Source organism: Mobula hypostoma, chromosome 20 (genome assembly GCF_963921235.1).
Source record: "Mobula hypostoma chromosome 20, sMobHyp1.1, whole genome shotgun sequence".
NCBI lineage: Eukaryota > Metazoa > Chordata > Chondrichthyes > Myliobatiformes > Myliobatidae > Mobula > Mobula hypostoma.
In genome coordinates this window covers 35,910,083-35,933,658 of record NC_086116.1, presented here as the reverse complement: position 1 = coordinate 35,933,658, position 23,576 = coordinate 35,910,083, and the positions used below count along the sequence as shown (strand labels likewise).

At 43.7% G+C, this 23,576-nt stretch overlaps 1 protein-coding gene across 9 annotated transcripts in view; it reads right to left on the bottom strand.

Annotated features, from left to right (window-relative positions):
• Window positions 1-23,576, bottom strand: part of sema3d (sema domain, immunoglobulin domain (Ig), short basic domain, secreted, (semaphorin) 3D) — a 270,876-nt gene that overhangs the window by 74,288 nt on the left and 173,012 nt on the right. For all 9 annotated transcript variants that reach the window (XM_063072672.1, XM_063072668.1, XM_063072670.1 and 6 more), the window contains 4 exons: window positions 21,945-22,064; window positions 21,653-21,746; window positions 11,754-11,882; window positions 9,200-9,342 (listed from right to left, as the gene is read on the bottom strand). In XM_063072672.1, the coding sequence (XP_062928742.1) occupies window positions 9,200-9,342; window positions 11,754-11,882; window positions 21,653-21,746; window positions 21,945-22,064 (486 nt within the window). The remainder of the gene's footprint in view (window positions 1-9,199; window positions 9,343-11,753; window positions 11,883-21,652; window positions 21,747-21,944; window positions 22,065-23,576) is intronic.

The window sequence follows — 23,576 nt, the reverse complement described above, 5'->3', positions numbered from 1 at the left end:
AGTCAGCAATAAACCTGCACTGATTGAGCAAGCTCCCCCAGCACCACACTTCATCAGGATCTTGGGCATCTCCAGAAACACCCGCAGCCAAGACCAACATCAGTAAAGGATTGCATTTTTCTTGTGCCTTCAGTCAATCCAGATCACACTACAGCCACTGAAACAGTTTTGCCTTGTAGTCACGGTTGAAAAATAGGAGGAGTCACAGCCAATGTGCGCACAGCAAGCTGCCACAACCAATAATGTGATCATCAATAAATCATGAGGTCCAAATCCATCACCAACAATTCCTCAAAGTCTATATCAACATACCCCTGGAGCCACATGGCCCAGGCACTGAAATGTTGATCGTGCCGTCAGTATGAGCACTTCTCTAGTACTAATGAATGGTGAACACTGAGTAATGAGAAGTGGTGAGTGAGATAGACCAGCTGCAACAACGACCTCACACTCAGTGTCAGTGAGACCGAGGAATTGATTGTGGGTTTCAGAAAGGGGAACTTGGGAGAGCACACACCCGTTCTCATCAACAGGCCAGCAGTGGTACTGGTGAGCAGTTTCAAGTTCCTGGGGGTCAACATCTCTAAAGATCTATCTTGATCCGGGTGTCTTGATGCAATTACAAAGAAAGCAGTCTGATGAGATTTGATATATCACCAAAGACTAGCAAATTTCTACAGATACACTGTACTGTAGAATGCTATAGAGGATTCTAATTGGTTGTATCACTGTCTGGTATGGCATTGCCAATGTACGGAATCTGAAAAAGCTACAGAGGGTTGTAGATTCAACCAGCTTCACCATGAGCACTAGTTTCTCCACCATCAGGGATCTTCAATCAACCAGAAAAACCTTCTAAGACCTACAAAACATTGAAATTATGCCCAATTTGTGACCTGTTCATGAAATGCTTTAATTTGAAACCTAAAACTGCCATGTTAAAATGTTTACTCTCTTCATGAAAAGACCATGGTGGACATAACAATGGGCCTTATCATCATCGGTGCAAGTGCTTGAGCTCATAGAACATGACCCAAAGATCAAGGTCACAGTTTTCCTCCACGTCTCAGGCTGATAGCGCTTAATCCGTGAATGAATCTGGAAATAAGTAGCCCAACCCTGTGCAAAAATACCACCAGCGTCCAAGAAATGCAGCCAGCACAAAGTTCTTATTAAGCAAACATATTTATTTTAATAAATCCACCTACATCAAAGCTGTTATTGGTAGTTACCGATAATGCTCCTCAACTCCTCATTAACTCCTGTAAATATACCAATCATTGGTTGCTCCTTTCCACTCTGCATGTTCTGATGAATTACACCTCTCAAAGACTTCACTGACTTTTGTGAGTTTGAAAGGAACTGAACTGAAAGTAATATCAATCACAACATAGCCGTATTTTGCAATCATTTTTCACCCTTTGAAGTCTGAAGACCTTTGGATTTGGACTACAGGATTGATGGAGCACATAAAATGCTCTTGACTCCCATTTCAACCTTTTAAACCAAAATACTAATTGCAGAATAGTAAATTTGCTGAAATTTAAGCACTTGCTTGGTACAATTAACACAGTTTAGAATTTTGTGGTGAGCTACAAGCATGGCAAATTTCAGTCTCCATAGAAAATCTAATTCAACTTCAGCAGAATATCTCTTGACTTCTTTTCACAACATCGATGTCTGACCTGCTGAGTTCCTCCAGCACTTTGTGTGTGTTGCTGTCCTTCAATGCCTCTTCCCAGCTCTCATCTAAGCTTTCTCTTCTCTTAAGTTACATTTCAAGAGTCAAGTTATAAAATATGATGAAGTCGCAATGAAGGGTTTCGGCCCAAAATATCAAATGTTTATTCCTCTCCCTTAGGTACTGCCTGACCTGCTGAGTTCCTCCAGCATGTTATGTGTTTTGCTCTAGAGTTCCAGCATGTGTTTATAAAACCTTTCACCCTTTCCTTAAAGCATCCCCTGTAGTAGAGACTCCACCAGGAGAGAGGGAGACAGGTTATTTGCCTCCTAAATGCTTTGCAAAGCCCTTGAGAAACCAGGAAACGTCTGGTGAGCAAATGATTATCTAAAGCAACATGCTGGAGGAACTTAGCGGGCTGAACAGCGTCTCTGGGAAGGGGAGGAATTGCCGATCTTTCAAGTTGAAACCCTCCATCGGAACTGAAGGTGAACTGTTTTGGTCTCTACAGATGCGACTTGCCTACATGAACACTTCCAGCAGTCTCCCTCATCATTTGACCATTTACAAGGTAGTGGAGCTTGGGCTTTGCTATTTCAACAGCTACAAATGTTCACCTGCTACCAGAAACTTTTCTACCTCACCACAGTAGACCGGGCACATTGTCTGGGAAAGGCTGACTTCTGTCATGGAGTTAGGATCAGACATGGAAACACAGAACAGTACAGGTCCTACGGTCCATGATGCCTTTAACCTGCTCCAAGATCAAACTCATCCTTCCCTCTCACATAGCCTCCAGTTTTGTACCATCCATGTTCCTACCTAAAAGTCTCTTAAATGTCCCTAATGTGTAACTAAGGTGCCGTGCACGATCCGGATTTGATGGAGACAGCCGTGAGAATCGCAGAGGAACATCTGGAGTAACTTCTGAAATGCCCGCTTCGCTGCCGCTGCTACTGTGCAATCGAGAATCTCCAGAGGGAAGGCCCCAAATCCTCGGCTTTGCCTATTGCCTGTTGCTGGGGCCGGGGTCAAAGCGCTCGGCAGAGATGGTACTCGATGCTCGGTGTCGGGAGGTGGTCGGAGGTTCGGAGTTTTTGGGACGGTCTCGGAGTCGGACTGTGGTCGGATGCTTCCAGGATGCTGCATTGGCAAGTTGGCGGCGCTGGAGGTTTACCACCTGCGTGAGATGATGGGACTTTCGAGAAACTTTGAGACTTTTACTGTGCCATGGTCTGTTCTTATCAAATTATGGTATTGCTTTGCACTGTTGTAACTGTATGTTATAATTATCTGGTTTTTGTTAGTTTTTAAGTCAGTTTGTCATGTGTTTTCGTGATATAATTCTGGAAAAACATTGTATCATTTCTTAATGCATGCATTACTAAATGACAATAAAAGGGGACTGTGTGTCCTCATAATCATAATCATAATCATAATAATGTATCTGCCTCTACCACCACTCCTGGAAGTGAATTCTATGCACCTACCACTCTCTGTGTAAAAAAAAAGCCTAAACTCTGATATCCCCCTTATACTTTTCTCCAATCACCTTAAAATTATGCCCCCTCATATTAGCCATTTCCACCCTGGGAAAAGGTTCTGGCTGTCTACTCTATCACTGCCTCTCATCATCTTATACCCTCTATCAAGTGATGCACTGTCCTCCACTATATTAGCTGGGATATTGGTAACCGTGAACTTAGAACACAGAACACCACAGCATAGCACAGGCCTTTTGACCTACATTATTCTGCTGACCTTTTAGCCTACTCTAGCATCAGTCTAACCCTTTTCTCCCACGTAGTCCTCTACTTTTCTATCATCCATGTGCCTATCTAAGAGCTCCTTAAACGTCCCTAATACATCTGCCTTCACCATCACCCTTGGCAGTTCAAAGTTCTAAGTAAATTTATCATCAAGGTATGTCTATGTCACCATAAGCTATGCTGAGGTTGATTTCCTTGTGCACATTTGCAGTAGATACAAAGAAACACAACAGAATCAGTGAAAGACAATACACAGAAATGGACTAACAACCAGTGGTAGTGAATTCCACGCACCCACCACTCTGTGTAAAAAAAACTTACCTCTGACTGTCCCCCCCCCCATACTTTCCTCCAAACACCTTAGCAGTTACGCACCCTGATATTAGAGCTTCTCTCTTCACCACACAGAGTGTGAGATGCGGCAACTTTCTCAGAGCACAACACTTCTGATACATTTATACAATCCGGGTACACAGCCGGAGTTTGCATAAGCAGGCAATTCCTGCCATAGCATTTCCACTGCACAACATGAATGTGTTTTGCTGTTGAGAAAATCCACTCCCGGACTGTGCTCATGATGTGTAAGGTGATCCCCAGCAACACCTCGCCAACACCACTTATCACCCCTCCCTATGGGAGGAAATTGATTTTCTCAAACACCTAATATTTCAATCTGACATGTTCAGAGACTCTAAACACTAACAAAATCCCAAAAGCATCCCAAGAGGCTGAGGTGAAATACTATTCACAGTTCTCACCCTGGGTTTTACAAACAGGCTGCGATTATAATCCAAGGTTGTCCACCCCACCTTCTCCCCCTGACCTGCTGAATCAACTGCTCCTCTCAGAAGGTAATATCCCACCTATTGCTCTTCCTTGGGCCATCGTCTCCCTCAAAGAATTCCCACACAAGCTCATTGCCGGCTGGTTGCATCATGGTCTTGTATGGCAATTTGAATACACGGAAGCGTAAGGAACTGCAGACAGTAGTGGGCTCAGCCCAATGCATTGTGGGTACACCCCTCCACTCCTCAAGTTGGCACTATCCATCAACAAAGATTCCCACCACAACGACGATGCCATCTTCTTGCAGTTACCATCAGCACGAGGTACAGAAATCTGAAGCCCCACGCCACCGGGTTCAGGCACCGCTACTTCCCTTCAACCATTCAGTTCTTGAACCAGTCATCAGTATCTCAGTACAACAACACATCTGCACTAGAATGCATTTCTCTTTTAAAACTGCACTTTCTTGCTTAATTTTGTCTAATTTATATTTAATTCATATTTTCTTTTCCTTGTGGAAGTTGTGTCTCGAATGCTCGGTGCCTGTGGTGCTGCTGCAAGTAAGTTTTTCATAGCCCATGTGTACTTGCGCAGATAATAATAAACTCAAGTCTGATTTTTAACCTGAGTTCATCCAAGAGTATAAGAGCTTGGAATAGAGCAGAGAGCCCACCCACCATTCAGAAAATCCTGGCTGATAATCTTGGCCTCAGAAGCAAACGTGCAGCATGGTAATGAAATGGACAGCATGGTGCCATAGTGGCAAACATAACTCTTTTCAGTGTCAGCGACCTGGGTTCAATTCCTGGCGCTGTCTGTGTGTTCTCCTGTGACTGTGTGGGTTTCCTCTGAGTGCTCTGGTTTCCCCCGTGCATTCCAAAGATGTATGGGCTAGGGTAAATTGTGAGCATGTTATGTGTGGTGACACATGGGGGCAGCCCCCAACACGTCCCCAGCCTGTGTTGGTTGTTGACGAAAACGATGCATTTCACTCAGTTTGAGGACAATGAAATGTGACCAATCTCTCTTTAAAAAAAATCTCTGGTAGTAGCAGATTTCACAGTTTAGTTACTTACTCTTCAGTTATTTAATCATCACTTAAACTCAAACCAAACACTTTGTTTTTATTTGAAATAAAGGAGAGAGGTACTTGGATCCAATTACTGACATGGATCAGTTGACTTTGGGGCATAATTTGGATTTACATGGAGAAACAGCTTGTTCAGTCACAGAAGTAATCTGATATCTCAATTGAAACCCTTTCAGTACGGCATAGACTGGCTCTATTCGTGGAAGGGATATTCTCCAGAAGTTATTGTAAATGGATTTTTTCATAACCTGATTATTAGAACAAGCCAGCAATTTAGTTTTGACTTTCTACAGCCAGTGGTACACTGACGTGGTAGTGTAATGAACAGAATTGCAGATTTCTCCACATTTCTGCCTAATCAGCAGCTGAGTGAGTGAATGGGCAAAGAGATTCCATGCAATGGTCTGAGGCACAGCTAAGGTGCCAAGGATGCTTGCAGAGCACTGTAGCAATTTTATGCATTGCACTGCACTGCTGCCATAAAAAAAACCAAATTTCATGACATGTGTGAGTGATGATAAACCTGATTCTGATATGGGTCTCTATTGTGGACGGAGAGTGGGAAGGGGGCAGGGAGAGGGGAATCATAGTTGGGAAAGGGGAAGGGAGAGGGGAGGGAGCGGGAAGCACCAGAGAGACAATCTGTAATGATCAATAAACCAATTATTTGGAATCAAATGACCTTGCCCGGTGTCCCAGGGCTGGGCGCGCCTGTACCCACACTATCCCTCACCCTTAGCACTCATTCCCTACAACCTGTCCCACAGCACTCCACCTTCACCTTTCCCACATCTTTTGCACCCGCCAGGCTTACAAACTCGCTCTCCATTCCACATTGACAAATATAGTACCCTGCAAGAGCTTTAGGCGCCCCAGCTATATATATACTGTATAAGTTCCTCAGACTTGCACAGTTCTGCATAGGCTAATGAAGTAAAACTTGGAGAAATATAGTTACCTGGTTTGGTTTAAGAAACAGAAAAGCAAATTATTAGTTAAATAGTTAACTGTCTATGAGACGAAGTTTGTGGACAATTGAAAGGGGGACGAGTAGCATTGAGGAAACATGGAGTCTGCAGAATGATGTAGACAGATTAGGAGATAGCGCAAAGAAGTGACAGATGTGTGGTCATGTACTTTTTCTATAAGGAATAAAGGCATAAACTATTATCTAAAACATGGAGAAAATTCAAAAATCAGAGGTGCGAAGGAACTTGAGAATCCTCCGGTATGATTTCTTAAAGGTTAACTTGCAAGTTGAGTCTGTGGTGAGGAAGGCAAATGCAATGCTTGCATTCATTTTCAGATGACTATAAAATATAAAAGCAAGGATGTAATGTAAAGGCTTTATATGGTATTGGTCAGACTGCACTCGGAGTACTGTGAGCAGTTTGGGCCCCTTATCTAAGAAAGGATGTGCTGGTGTTCGAGACAGTCCAGAGGAGGTTCACGGGGGTGATTCTACAAATGAAAGAATTAAGGTATGAGGAGTGTTTGATGGCTCTGGGTCTGCACTCATTGGGGTTCAGAAGAATAAGGGGGATCTTATTGAAACTGACTGAATATTGAAAGGTCTAGATAGAGTGGAGAGGATTTTCCTCTAGTCTAGTCTGGGATTTTGAACCAGAGGGCACAGCCTCAGAATACAACAGCTTCCCTTTAGAACAGAGATGAGGAGAAATTTCTTTCACTAGAAGGTGGTGAATCTCTGGAAGTCATTGCCACAGATGGCTGTGGATGCCAATTCATTGGGTATATTTAAAATGGAGGCTGATAGGTTCTTGATTAATCAATGCATCAAAAGTTACAGGGAGAAGGCAGGATTGAGAGGGATAAGAAATCGGCCTTGATGGAATGGTGGAGCAGACTCGATGGGCCGAATGAATTCCTTCTGCTCCTATGTGCTATGGTCAATGGTTTTATTCCAAAGATGTAGGGGTTAGTAGGTTAATTGGTCGCATGAGTGTAATTAGGTGGTGCGGCTTGTTCAGCCGGGAGGACCTGTTACTGAGTTGTGTACCGAAGGAAATAAAGAGAAATTAAATGTTGTGAACAGCGTGGATACATCCTCTGCTGAAAGATGTGTCAGGCATTGAGTTGAGAAGGAGCCAGTGCTGTAAGCTGATCTCACTGTGACAGTGACAGGGGTGGAGCAAGCAGTATACCCCGGCCAGGAGAGCTTGCCGGTGCATAAGCCAGCCCTCAGTACACTGTGCTCTCCGACGCCTGAGGCAGCTGAATAAATGTTTTCTCAGTCTCCTACACATATCCGACACTCTGCTCTGCTCCCTGCTCGGGATTCGATGCTGAACATTTGCTGCATTTTTTCCAGTGTTACACCAACCTGAATATAAACATTCTTCACCACAACTCTCAGCTGCACCTCCTGAATAGATCCTGAGGCAGGGTTCTGCACCAGCATTGACCAAGCGAAGGACTTGGAGTCTCATAGAGTCATAGAGCATTACAACATAGAAACAGACCCCTCGGCCCATATAGTCCATGCTGAACCATTACTCTGCCTCAGTCTCATCAACCCATACCTGGACCTTGGGCCTCCATACCCTTCCCATCCATGTACTTAACCAAACTTCTCTTAAGTGTTGAAATCAAACCTGCGCGATTGGACCCAGCGGATTCTACAGGGTCAACAAAATGTGTTATTGACATTCTAAACATATTGTTTTCATGTTTGCAAAACCCTGCTGGACATTAAGAACTTAAGGCACTGCAGACCCAGCCCATCAGCAAGCTGCTCGTTGGCAGAGAAACTGAGGGAGCTGGACTCGTTATGGATCGTGCTGCGGCCTGCGTCAGAAAGGCATCGGAGGAGTTGGTGCGCGAAGGTGTTGTGCAGACTAACAGCAAGTAATCATCTCATTCGCTTTTCTTGTGATTCTGGAATGCTGCAAGCCTGATTCACTGATTGACTGGCAGACGGCAGGGGAGCGCAAGGCCTCAGTTGTGGCAAGGATTAGGCCACATGCTGCAGTGTTGCCTGTCACAGCTGCCCAGGAGAGAGGTGTCAAAGTCGGTGTGCTCCACTGGAGTGCTGGGGGGTGCTGTGGTACAGCGTCCAAGCGGGAGTCAGTGCTGCCCCCCAGTGTTCACTGAGCAGAAGACAAGCTGTATTGCGTTCGACTGCCGACTGCTGCAACATTCATGGACTCAGGGTCTTAAACTATATTTTTTGTGTGACAGTTTTTACTGATATCTTATATGTGCTTGCTAACTTATATCTGCTATATGTGTCTTGTGCTGTGTGTGACTGTGTTTTGCACCTTGGCCCTGGAGGAACACTGTTTTGTTTGGCTGTATTCACGGGAATTCAGGTATGGTTGAACGACAATTAAACTTAACCTTCAACTTAAAATCCATTTGCATTTTTTCCAGCTGATCCAGATCCCACTGCAAGCCATGGCAGCCTTCCTCGCTGTCCACTACACCCCCAATCTTGGTTGCATCTGCAAATTTGCTGGTCCAGTTTACCACATTATCATCCAGACTTCGAAATCAGTTCAAGCTTCAGAGTTTGTGCAGACCAACAGAAGGTAACAGGTCATTGAGGAACAGAGATGCTCAGTACAGCAGGAATCCTGCATAGATCCTCAGTACTACGGCAGGGACATCATGTTCCTATATCTAGAAGTCCAAACTGGTTCTTTACTTCATGTGGAGCACATCAGAATGGCTGACCTGTTGAGTTTCTCCAGCTTTTTGTGTGTGTTGCTCTGGATTTCCAGCAGAATCTCGAGATCACGAAGCAACAGAACCAAATGCAATGAAGAGGCCATTGTGTGAAAAATATGACCAGGGCAGATCGTTACTCTTGTCCTGACAATGAACGACTGACTGCCGCGAGCCTTTGCCTACCTTACAGACACGAGCAACCCTGGAAAAAATGGCTCTGTCAGAGGTGCGGCTGTCCTCTGTGGCTTCTCGAAAGAAAAAGTATATCTTATCGTCATCTGGATTGTAGGTGTCGGGGATGGGGAACGCTCCAATGAACTTTGCTTCTGTAAAGAAAAACTTTTGTTTAGAGACTGAGTAAGAAAAGTAATTTGGAAACTATGAACAGAATTTAATCCATTGAAAATGCACTGAATGGGGCTTTTGTTAACAAAAATAAACATCATTATTTTTAGATCCAAATAGTTTGTCTTTATATTAATCCTACATGATGCAAGGTGGAGATACCGGGGTCCCCAGCAGTTACTCAGAACTCAGCACACTTTGTTAACAGATAAAACTCCCAGTCTTTGCTCATTTGACAGAAATATACTCACAGTGTAGCAGAAAGTCACACTTGCTAACCCAGATGTGAGAACAATGTTGGGATGGCTTCAGGAAGAACTCACTCATGTGGACAGTGATCAACACTAGGTGTGAGTTTCCTTTATTTATTTGTTTGGCAGACGTGGGTACAGCAACCAAGGACAGACATTCACTGTTTTTAAATCTTGAATCTTTAGCCTTTCATCTTTGTTTATCCACAATTTCCTTCATCTGACCAGTTTGCTTGGACATTTCAAAGGCTGTGAGGAGTCATCGCTGGATTCAGCCAAGGCTAAGGACGTAAGACTTCCTTCCCTAGTGGTCATTTGTGAATCAGAAGGATTTACCATGCAACTGATAGTCTCACGATCACCAGGAAGGACTGTGACATTGCTTTTCGACTTACAGCAGGTGGGAATTTCTAGCTCCAACCATTGAGGACATTTTCAAAAGGCAATGCCTTAAAAGCAGCATCACTGCGTCCCTCGTCACCCAGAACATGCCCCCTTCTCATTGCTATCATCAGAGAGGGGGCTACAGAAACTTGAAGACCCACACTCAACATTTTAGGAACAGCTTCTTCCCCTCCGCCATCAGACCATGAACCCCTCACTATTTGCGCTCTCCTGCACAGTCAGAGGCCACTTCATTAGGAACAAGAGGTGAATCTGCTGCAGTAGCCCATCCAATTCAAGATTTGACATGTTGTGCATTCAGAGATGCTCCTTTGCACATCACTGTTGTAATGAACGGTTACTTGAGTTACTGTTACCTTCCTGTCAGATTCAACCAGTCTGGCCATTCTCCTCTGACCTCTTTCATTAACAAGGCATTTTCACCCACAGAAATGCCACATACTTGAAATTTTTTTGTTTTTTGCACCATCCTCTGTGAACTGTAGAGACTGATGAGCTGAAAATTCCAGGGGGTCAGCAGTTTCTGAGATACTCAGACCACCTCATCTGACATCAACAATCATTCCACAGTCAAAGTCACTTAGATCACATTTCTTCCCCTTTCTGCTATTTGGTCGGAACAACAACTGAACCTCTTGACCATGTCTGCATGCTTTGATGCATCAAGGTACTGCCAGATGATTGTCTGATTAGATATTTGCATTCGTGAGCAGGTATGCCTAATAAAGTGGCCACCGAGCGTTTGTAAAAGTAGTGCAAAAAAAGAGCATTATATATCTTACTGTCACTTATACTCTTCTTGAATATAGCAAGGCAGAAAACACATTTCACAACCTATGTCCTGACAATAAACCTGAGCTTATTCTGATTCAGGTTTATTTGTCACATACACATGGAAACTTACAGTGAAACATACATCGGGTTGCGTTAACGACCAATACAACCTGACGATATGCTGGGGCCAGCCCAAAAGCGTTACCTCACACTCCTGTGCCAACATAGCATGGTCACATTGTCCCGACGTGCGTGTAATTGTGGCCATTGATGCGCCACAGAGGCTACATTTTGTTTAATCAGCTCTATTACTCGGAGTGGGGAGGGGTTGGGAGGGGCCAGTTTCCAGACTTGGCAATACCAGCTCTGGCATTGTCTATTTAAGTTTTCCGGCATCTGCCAGGTTTTATAGACTCGCTCCCTCTTCCATGTCAGCAAGTACTGTGCAAAATTCTCAGGCGCTCCAGCTATATATATATACACGCGGCTAAGATGTTTGCTCGGTACTATACATCTCAGTGACGTCTCCACTGAAGATGTTCAGAGAGCAGTGAATGCCATTGTGTTCATGGTTTGAATTGTTTACCAGATTCACCAGTAGAGGGGTGGAGGATGGGGGGAGTTGAATCTTTACTACTTCACACATATCTCATTCAGATCTTGTCCAGCTACTAGCTTTGACGCTGGTGAGACCTAGGCAATGTCTTGAGTCTTGAATAAGGGTAGAGTTGGGAGGGAAGCTGTTAGTTAGTAGTTCACTCTCAACCCATCCTATTTAGTAGAATCCCATCAAATCAATGAGTGCAGGTTGAGCGAAGTCCTTTCCATGTGTGGGATACCATTTGTACATTAGTGCAGTCAGTGTTAATCAGATTGGTTTGCTAATGCAGTCCTGGTGTGGAGAAGTATTTCCCAACACCTGGATCCTGTTCCTGGGCTGCGAGGCTGTGGGAGGGACTTACCGTTGAGCCAGTAATGCTCAGAGAGGTCAGTGCGAATGTAGTTTTGGCTGAAAGGTGGTCCCAGAGAGCGAGTAAATGCCGTGTCTCTGCCGTGGAAGTCAGACGCTGTACCAGCATACAGGTATTCATCTAGAAGCAGACAGCAGGGGAACACAAATCAGTCTGTGAAGTGGATGGATTTTTTTGATTTACTTTGACAGGGTACGGAAACGGGCTGGGAAGAGGCAGATGGAGTTCATTCAAGAAAAGTGTGAAGTGATTAAATTTGGAAGGTCAAAATTAATGACAGAATTCTTAGCAATGTGGAGGAACAGAGGGGTCTCAGGGTCCATGCCCATTGATCTCTCAAAGTTGCCGCGCATGTTGACAAGGTGGTTAAGAAGTTGTATGATGTGTTGGCCTTCATTAGTCAGAGGATTGTCTTTAAGAGCTGCAAGGTAATGTTGCAGCTCTGTAAAACTCTGGTTAGACCACACTTGGAGGATTGTGTTTAGTTTTGGTTGCCTTACTATAGGAAGGATGTGGAGGCTTTAGAGAAGGTCCAGAGGAGATTTACCAGATGCTGCCTGGAATGGAAGAATGTCTTGTGAGGAAGGGTTGAGTGAGCAAGGGCTTTTCACTTTGGAGTGAAGGAGAATGAGAGATGACTTGATAGAGGTGTACAAGATGATAAGAGGCACTGATAGAGTGGAAAGCTAGTACCTTTTTCACGAGGGTGGAAATGGCTAATAAGAGAGGGCATAATTTTAAAGGGCACAATAACATTTACAGTAGGGCTGATGTTGAAGTTAGAAGGATTGAGATTGCTAAATGCATGCCCACACATTTGAACAAGATACTAAAGGTTCAAAGGTTCATTTTATTATCAAAGTATACAATTCGGAAATTTTTCTTCTCCAGATAGCCAAGGAACCAAGAAAGAAAAGAATGGAAGCACAATCATCAATCCCCAAATCTCTTCTCCCTGCACCAAAAAGAAGAGCAAAAATGGAACAGGCACATCAACCCCAAATTCCCCCACCTCCCACACACACAAAAAAGAGAAAAAATCAGGCAAAAAACAGAACATAAAAATCTGTAAGACTGAAAAAAGTCGATAGTCCAAATCCATATCCAAAATGCAGAAAACCTGAGTAATATTCTCCAGGCCCAGTGGCAGGTTTTTCCATCTCTGTAGCAGAGCGATCCCATCAGTGATCAAAAGTCAGTCTGTCCTCTCCAAAGCAGCGCGATCCCACCAGCGACCAAAAGTCAGTCTCCACTCTCTGGAAGTAGAGCGATCCCACTAGCAATCCCATGGCAGCCTCCCCTCTCTGTAGCAGAGCGATCCCATCAGTGATAAAAATGCAGGCACCTTCTGCATTCTCCTTGATGCTTCAATCTCCGTTTTTGCTTTAATCAGCGAAGAATGGAAGCTTTAATCGCTGAAATGGAGGTTAACGTTGGCTCGCACCCAGTCCCGCAGCCTTCTCACCATAAGGTTTGCTCATGCTGCCCCTGCCTCGGAGAATCTTCTCCGAGACTGAAACACCCAAACGATCTCCAAACTGCAAATCACAGGTTCCAACACTTCCAGAATCACATTCAAGATCAAAAACAAATGTAAATAACATAAAATAAATGAAGTACAGTATATGGTTTCATGATCTGTCCAGAAGATGTCGACCAAAGGGGTATTGTTTGCAGGTGCCATCTTGACCGGAAGTCCATAACATAAAGAATAATATAATTTCAGTGTGTATGAAAGTCAGAGTGTTGAGGTGCTACGTAACATAATGAAGTGAATGTTGGACAATATCAAAGCAGAACGAGGGAAGACTCGAAGCTGCAGAAATGTGGTTTTTGAGAAGAATGATGAAAATACCATGGAAGGGCAGAGTAACAAATGAGGAAGTGTTGCCAAGAGCCAGAATAAGGAGAGAGCTGATACCATCAGTCAGGAAACGGCAGCTGGAATTTCTGGAGCATGTACTGAGGAAAGAGAAGCTCGAACATCTTGCAGTGACAGGAAAAACTGATGGTAGAAAAAGTCGCGGTCGACAGTGCGTGGCATTCGTGAGTTATATCAAGGGATGGACAGGCAAAGGCTTTGAAGAGCTTATTAGAATTTCTCAGATTGAAGACAGATAGAAGACCATGATCTCCACGTCATACGACATGGCACATAATGATGATGATAATAATAATAATTTTAAAGTAATTGTAGGAAAGTATAGGGGGGATGTCAGAGGTAGATTTTGTACACAGAGAGTGGTGAGTGCATGGAATGCGGTGCAGGGGTGATAGTATTGCACGGGAGGTGTGCTGTCTGCTTGGGTAAGTCACAACTATTCATTAGAGTTCCCACTGCACACCCCTACATTTCTTGCTCATACTGGGATACCCATTCTTCATATTAATGTGCATTAAAATATTTCCAAATGTTTTCACTCAAAATGACGATAAAGAAAATCCATTTGCGAACTGAAGAAATGTTCTATTTGGGTATATTTTCAGAGCAAATAACGAAGTGTCATTTCATAGGATGTATAGTTTTACAAGGAGTAAATTGCAGTAATGATGGTATGAATTATACCTAACAGGCTGGACATGAAGTGTATAACGTTGCGAGGGTTAGATAATGACCCACTTCTTGTCACAAACCAAGAGGCAGAGATTCAATACAGCACACACAGAGACCTTCAGCCATTCAGTCCTTGTACACACTGATGCAACACCCCCGCACCCTTCACCCCTCACCCCTCGAATTTAAAGCAATTGGCAAAAAAGGTGAAAGGGGAGATGAGGGTAAACCCTCCCTTCAGAGGCTGGTGAGATCTAAAAGGATGTGGAGCAGAGAACCTCGTCCCATTTTGAACAGTACCTGAATCAGCACTGGCCCTGCAGGACCATAGTCCTGGTGCTGGAAGGAGTCACAGAGCAATCCAGCACAGACGCAGGCCCTTTGGCCCAAACAATCCATGCTGACCCACCCAGCATGGTCCCCACTCAGCAAGTCCCAATTTCCGACATTTGGCCCATGTCCCCCTAAGCCCCACAATGTGCCGATCCAAGTGCTTCTTACATGATACTACTGTATCTGCCACAAAAACCTCCTCTGGGAGATATATTCCATATACTCACCACCCTCTGGGTGAAAAAGTCGTCTCTCAGGTCCCTTTTAAATCTTTCCTCTCTCACCTTAAAACTATGCCCCGTAGATCCAGACTCCCGTCTCCTGGGGTAAAGGCTGTCCACATTATCAGATGTTCAAGTGTTGAAGGAGCATAAGACCATAAGATATAGGAGCAGAATTAGGCCATTTGGCCCATCGTGACTGCTCCGCCATTTCATCATGGCTGATCCAATTTTCCACAGCTGCCTGTACCAAAAAATTCCACGGAGTCACCACAATCTGGCTAAAGAAACTCCTCCTCATCTCCATTCTAAAAAGACAGCCCTCTATTCTGAGGTTGTGTCCGCTGGTCTTAGATACTCCCACTACAGGAAACATCTTCTCCACATCCTCTCTCTCTAGGCCTACAGCATTCAAAAGGTTTCAATGAGGACAGCTCTTATTCTTCTGAATTCCAATGAAAACAGACCCAGAGCTATTAAACACTCCTCATATCACAAGCCATTTAATCCTGGAATCATTTTCGTGAACCTCCTTTGAACCCTCTCCAGTTTCAGCACATCCTTTTTAAGATAAGGGGCCCAAAACTGCTCACAATACTCCAAGTGAGGCCACACCAGTGTTTTATAAAGTCTCATCATTACATCCTCCTACATTCTAGACCTCCTGAAATTAAAGTTAGCATTTCCTTTGCCTTCCTCACCACAGGCTCAACCTGCAAATTAATCGAGAGATTCCTGCACAAGGACCCCCAGGTCCCTTCGCACCTCAGTTTTTTTGTATTTTCTTTCCATCTAGAAAATAGTCAACCGTTTCATTTCTTCTATCAAAGTGCATGACCATACACTTCCCGACAATGTATTCCATCTGCCATTTCTTTGCTGATTCTCCTAATCTGTCTAAGTCCTTCTGTAGCCTCTCTTCTTCTCCAAAACTACCTGCCACTCCACCTGTCTTCATACTGTCTGCAAACTTTGCAACAAAGCCATCAATTCTATCATCAAAATCAACGACAAATAATGTAAAAATAATTGGTCGTAACACAGGCCCCTGTGGAAAACCACTAGTCACCAACAGCCAACAAGAAAAGCTCCCCTTATTCCCACACTATGCCTCCTGCCAATCAGCCACTTCTTTATCCATGTTAGTATCTTTCCCGTAATACCATGAGCTCATGGCTTGTTAGGCAGTCTCATGTGTGGCTCCTTGTCAAAGGCCTTCTGAAAATCCAAGCACACAACATGAACTGGTTCTCCTTTACCTTCTTATTAACTTTTTTAGTTGCCTTCTGTTGGTTTTTAAAAGCTTCCCAATCATCCAACTTCCCACTAATTCTTGTTCTATTATATGCCCACTCTTTGGCTTTGACTTCTTTTGTGGTGTCATCTTGCATTTAGAATATTTCTTCCTCTTTGGGGGATGTATATATCTTGTGCCTTCTGAATTGCTTCTAGAAATTCCAGCCATTGCTGCTCTGCTGTCACCCCTGCCAGTGTTCTTTTCCAATCAATTCTGACCAGCTCCTCCCTCATCCCTCTGTATTTCCATTTACTCCACTGTAATACTGATACATCTGACTTTACCTTCTTCTTAAATTTCAGGATGAATTCGATCATACAATGATCACTTTCCCCTAAGGCTACTTTTATCTTCAGCTCTCAAATCAATTCTGGTTCATTGCACAACACCCAGTCCAGAATAGCTGATCCCGTAGTGGGCTCAAACACGAGCTCCTCTAAAATGCCATCTTGTAGGCATTCTAGAAATTCCCCCTCTTGGAATCCAGCATCAACTGGATTTTCCAAATCTCCCTGCATATTGAAGTCCCCTATGATTATTGTAACATTGCCCTTTTGGCATGCCCTTTCTATCTTCTGTTGTAATTTGTAGGCCATATCCTTACTACTGTTTGGGGGTCTGTATACAACTCCTATCAAGGTTTTTTTGCACTTGCAGTTCCTTAGCTCTATTCACAATAATTCAACACCTTTCGACCTTATGCTACCTTATGATTTGATTTCATTTTTTACCAACAGAGCAACTGCCTTCCCGCCTGTCCTTTTGATACACGTGTATCCTTGGACATTAAGCTCCCAGCTATAATTTTCTTTCAGTCATGATTCATTGATGCCTACAACATCATATCTGCCAATCTGCAACTGTGTTGCAAGTTCATCTACTTTATTCCATATACTGCATGCATTCAAATATAACACCTTCAGTCCTGTATTCACCCTTTTTGATTTTGTCTGCCTTTTACACTGTAACTTATCCTATTGATTGCAATTTTACCCTGTCAACAGCCTCTCCTCACTACACATTGCCTCTGTTTGTAAACCAGCTACCTCAACTTCAGCGCTATTATCCGCCTTTCCTATGATACTTCTTGCATTGAAACATACACAGCTCAGGACACTAGCTGCACCATGCTCAACTTTTTGATTCCTAACTTTGTCTGAGGTCTTACCAACATCTGCCTCCACAACCTCTCCATTATCTGTTCTGGCATTCCGGTTCCCAGCCCTCTGCAACTCTAGTTTAAACGCCCCGTGCAGCATTAACAAACCTTCCTTTTGGAATATTAGTCCCCCTCCAGCTCAGGTGCAAAATTCCCTTCTGTTATGGTTTTATGATCTTATCATTTCAAACATTTCTATAAGTTCACTCAGTGTCAGTAGTACTGATGTAGGATCTTGATCCCAAACCCCAACAATTCCTTCACTCCACAGATGCTGCACGGCCTGCTGCGTTCCTGCAGCAGATTGTTGGTCACTCCTGTGGCTGACTCTCAAAGCTATCAGTCAGGTACTCCCAGTTCTACGTCACCGATGTCGAGAGAGAGCATAATTACGAGATAATTACTCCGTATCTACTGACAGATGGGCAGTGAAGTAAGCTCACCCTCTGCTGCTCGTTCTCAAGCCCCACACTCTCCCTCTCCGTCCACTGCACGGCTTAACTTGTCAACAGAAACTCACGCTTAAACAGCAGGAATTTTAAAAATGGATCAATCCTTCTGATATCCAGGATATGTGATATGCTCGGGATTATAGAGGTAGCTCTGTTTGTCTCTCTCTCAGACCTCTGACTCAAGTGTCCAGGCTGGGAAACGTACTCCACTTCTTGCCTTCTGTGGCAGGAGATGACACCCAGGCAAGTTACCAACTGCTGGTGTTTTGTTCAGTCCTGTCCTGGTGCTGAGCTATTTGTCTGCTGTTCAACACTCCCTCAGGACTGGCCTTCAATGCTAAGTTAGTCCATAAGGTCTGTGGGTACACCACCAGTCAAAGTACACCACAGTAACACAGTACCTACACAAAAACCCTGAGTCTCTCCCTTCCTAGAATCATAGAACAGTGAATCAAGAAATACATTAAAATACCTATTTACTTTGGAAAACTTTTTAAACTGGGTTTTTCCCATGATTCAGTGGGGTGAGTGTGACATTTCAGGAATAAGATTCGTTTTCAACCTTGTACCTGGAATGGCATCAACGTTGTTACATGAATTCCTGCCCCAGGTTTATGACTGCCGATCTCACTGAGGGATGGAAGGCATGTGGTTGCATTAAAGAACAAGCGAGAAGTTCTACCAAGGGTCAAATCTGTCTCAAAGATCAAGGTTTGGTGTTGTTTTACTTCAGAAAGACTGAATAGGTGAGGGGAGAGAGGGAGAAAAAAGGGGAGGAAGAGGAGACAGGACAAGGGAGAGGAAGACGGAGAGGGACTGGAATAAAAGAGCATGAGAGAGAGTGGGAGGAGAGAGAGGGATAGATAAAAGGGGAGAGAGGAGGAAAGAGAGGGGAGAGAGAGAGAGGGGAGAGAAAAGGGGAGAGGGAGAGGAGAGTGAAGTCAAGAGAGAGAGAATGAGGACAGAGAGAGAAGAGAGAAGGAGAGAGGAAGAAAAGAGAAGAGAAAGAGAGAGGGAGAGAGAGGGAGAAAGAAGGAAAGGAGAGAGGGAAAAGAGAGAGGAAAGGGAGAGAGGGCAGAAGGAGAGGAAGAGGGAGGGGAATGAGAGGGAGGGGGAGAGAAAGAGAAATAGAAAAGAGAGAAAAAAGAGAAATTGGGAGGTATCGTCAGGGAGTCAGAGACTTCTGTCCCGCTGGTGATGTTACTCTGGCAGCTGCTGTAGCCTCTGACAACTAAGTTTATCAATGGGATGAGAGCGATTTTGTGGCTTGTACTGTCCTCAAGGAAACAGTGCTGTGATCATTTGAAAAAGTACCCTCCTTGGAACGGCCAGTTGTGATAATTAGCCCAAAGGTTGGTGCGTAATTGACTGCAGAGCAAACCTATGTTGGTGATCACTGAGGATGGATTCAGTAGCAGGTCAATTCTGCAGCAGATAACCGCCAAAGGCCCAGCTGCTGGAGAGGATGGAGTGAAGTCACGATTTTGATATTGATCGATTCAGATAATTTCACAGAGGAGGCTTCTGCACAGATTTCCAACTGAACAGTATTGATCACTCTGCATAAGTCCAGTAATTTTGCCTACACCTATTTGCAGTCTCAAGGATTGGTATCAAGACTGTGTTAATGTAATATTTAAATCCAAATGTCAGGCATGGCATAAAGGCTGCTAAAAGTGAAAGAAAATCCCTGATTTTTTCTGCTGTCTGCTTGCATTAAACTTTGGGGGGATAAATTGCGGAACTACAGCTCGGGAGAAGTTTTATTTTCACTCTTGCAGTCACTTTCCCTACGACATGTAATAAAAATTATATGTAGAGTTCTGTCATTTTCTTCAGCTAGATCCGACCAGAATCACGGTTCGGCAGAGATTTGCTTACTTCAGCTGTAAAGTAGACGGAATGCTTCTGAAGCAGTTAATCCTGGCAGAAATAGCTGCAAATATCATGTTTCCTGATACTTTATAGGGTTAGACTGCTGTCAGGCATGGGGACAGGGGTACAGTCTGCAGTAACACGATAGGACAGAGGGGTTAAAGACCATGTCCAGATCTAAGCTCACCCAATCAGACACATCAAATGGAAGTCTTTCTCTCTGTTTCCTTTCGCACGGACAAATAATTTTAACCATCTTTGCTCGAGATGGAAAAAGTCTACTCACTCTGGCAGAATGGAGGTAGAATTTACACAGAACAGGAACAATCTATTTGGCCCACGTTACCTGCGCTGAAAATGATGACAAATTAAACTAGGCTGTGTCTGCCTGTTTGCGATGCAGTCCCTATTGTGAGTAATCGCTGCTACTCGTCTCGTTATCACCATCAGGGAGGAGGCACAGGAGCATGAAGATCCACACTCAACAATTCAAAAGCGGCTTCTTCCTCTCCCTCATCGGATTCCTGAACAGTCCATGAACCCGTGAATACCACCTCTCTATTCCTTTACTGTGCTATTTATTTATTTTGTAATTTATCGGTTACAACCTCAGCTCTCAGGAAGCAATACGAAGGAGTCAGACCACAACAGGAAGTACAAACAAAAGATATTTATTAAATTATGATTAAAGTAAACGGAAAAGAGGAGATGTGTGGTGTGGTAGTGCCAGCTGCAGACTGGGGGGGAGGGGGGAGGGAGTGATGGAGAGAGAGGGAGAGAAAGAGAGAGGGAGAGAGAGAGAGAGAGAGAGAGTGAGAGCGAGAGAGAGAGAGAGAGGGGGGAGAGGGAGAGAGAGCGAAAGAGAGAGAGAGAGAGAGAGAGAGGGAGGGAGGGGGAGAGGGAGGGAGGGAGGGAGGGAGTGGGAGTGGCCTTGTTTTTAAGCGGTCCCCATCAGGTCCTGGCAACGGAAGGGTAACTGCAGGTGTCCCAGGAAACAGCAACACAGGTTAAAGAGGAAACACAGGCCAGGAAATGTGCAGGACATAACAAAAGTAATATTGTACTTTTACAATATACTGCCGCCAGAAAACAACGATCTCATACCATATATTGTACAGTGCAGAAGTTTTAGGCACATATAGCTGGAGTGCCTAAGACTTTTGCACAGTACTGTAGTAATTTTATGTATTACACTGTACTGCTGCCACTAAAAAAAAAATCATGATGTATGTGAGTGATGATAAACCTGATTCAGATTATGGGTCTGTTTTGTGGACTGAGAGTGGGAAGAGGGCAGGGAGAGGGGAATCATGGTTGGGAGAGGGGAGGGAGCAGGATATCTCGAACTTTTCCTTAGTTTACTTATTTTTACTTATTCAACGAAACAGTGCAGAATTTGTCCCTCTGGCCCTATGAGCAGCACCAGCCAGCGTCTCCCCGACAACCCTGATTTAACCCTAACCCTAATCACAGAGCAATTTACAATGACCAATTAAACTACCCGGTCTGTCTTTGGACTGTGGGAGGAAACCAGAGGACCTGGAGATAAAAGGGGCAGCACAGTAATATAGTGGTTAACATAACCATTCACAGAACCAGCGACCAGGGTTTGTTTCCCACCAATGCCTGTAAGGAATTTTGTATGTTCTCCTTGTGAATGCATGAGTTTCCTCTGGGTGCTCTGGTTTCCTCACACAACCCAAAGGCATACCAGTTGGTAGGCTAATTGGTTATTGTAAATTGTCTCATAACTTGGCTAGGATTAAATTGGGGCATTGTTGGGTGGTGTGGCTTGAGGGACCGGAAGGGCCTATTCTGTGCAGTATCTCAATAAATAAATAACAATTAGGAAGAAGATATCTCTTTGTAAGATAGTTGGTCATTCTTTTCCTTCCAAAGGTGGGGAAAGAAACCAAGATCGTAAGTAACATTTGGTTCTCATTAATGGCAGAGATCGTTCTCCTCAAGACAAGCCAACGGGGGCGATATGATTTCTTACCTGTTAGCACTGAGGCAAAAGGTTGCAAAGGGTCAAAGGGACATTTCAGTCTCCCAGACTCAAGACTGTGTGAATCCAGCTGAAACACAGGCTCCTGATAAAAATAAAGATTACTTCTCAGAAACCTGTCTGGAATGAATGAATCTCTTTGTATTAAGCATGCACCAACTGTGTAAAATATCAGCCTAGTGCGATGAAAAATCTCTTTGAAGGCAGATGATGGATGATGTTCATTCCATTTTCTGCCTTACCTTGCCATGCACCAGTTATAACAACAGCTAAAGTTACTTACCTCTGCCTGGGCTCCCATCTCGATAAAGGCGCACATTGGGTGGAAAGCTCCAGTCCCACAGGTATATACATGGGTCTTGTTGTAATTATGAAGGACTCGGATGAAATTTGCACAGTCCCTCTGTTGGAGAAAGAGAAAACATCATTAGCACAGGAGCAACAGCTACAAGTCCACAACAGTTGGTGCCTGGCTCCATCCAGTCCCATTCCTACAGAATGCTCCTTCAAAGTTCAAAGTAAATTTATCTCCGAAGTATAAATATGTCACCATACACAACCATGAGATTCATTTTTCTATGGGCACTCACAGTAAATATGAAGAAATAACAATAAAGGAAAATAATAAGAAATAAATATGCAATAAATATCGAGAACATGAGATGAAAAGTCCTTGAAAGTGAGTCCATAGGTTATGAGAACCTATGATAAGATGAGTGAAGTTGAGTGAAATTATCATCTTGGGTTTAAGAGCCTGGTAGTTGAGGGTTAATAACTGGTCATGAACCTGGTGGCGTGAGTCCTGAAAGTGAGTCCATCAGTTGTGGGAACAGTTCGGTGATGGGGTGAGTGAAGTTATCTCCTCTAAGTTCAAGAGTTGAGGGATGATGACTATTCCTGAATCTGTGTGATCTACGAGGTCAAGTAACCCTCTCAGTCAACACGATGGAAGACACATGCATCAGCAACTATACTTTTCTTGAGTGAAGTTATCCCCTCTGGTTCAAGGGCCTGATGGTTGAGAGCTTATTGGTCACATGTGCATTGAAAGATACAGATTACATTGTTTGTGCTGGGCAACATGCAAATGTCACCAAGCTTCCACCACCAACATAGTATGCCCACAACTCACGAACTGTAACTGTACTTTATTTTTGGAATGTGGGAGGAGACCAGAGCACCTGGAGGAAACCCACACAGTCATGTGGAGAATGGACAAACTCTTTACAGGCAGCCATGGGAATCAAACCCCAATGTTACAGCAGCTGCTGTAAAGTGTTGCGCTAACCACTATTGTTATGTTTTATAATTCTAAAATATTAAAACTAACTGCAATAAAAAGACAGAGGCCCAGGAGAACTGGTCTTGGTTTTGTTTTTACTGTAGCGAATTGCACTCATATGACATGGCGGCATAATGACGTACGCCATTTACATACTTTTACATATAACCTGAAATGAATTATTTAAACGAACATAAATCTTAATCAAACAATATATTTGCAAGATTACTTAAATACCACTGAAATATTAAATACACCACTGCTACATTATCATGCAGCTCAAGTTTCAATTTTTTAAAAACTTTTATTGAGGTACATTCCATACTTCAATAAAAGATAAAAGTTAAAAAATAAGAATCTGAAATTTGAATTGAAGCAGAAAATTGCAATTGCAATAACATCATTTACCACAGGGAAGAGAAGAGTCTAACAGCGAGGTTACAGCTGCACTGTAAACACTTGAAACCACTGTTTATAATGCTGTTTATATTGCAAATACACACTTGTATTTATATATTTATGCTGTCTGTAAGAAGTTTGTACATTCTCCCCATGACGAGAAGCTCCAGGTTTCTTCCAGGTGTTCCAATTTCCTCCCACCTTCCAAACCAAAAACTTTCTGGTTAGGGTTAA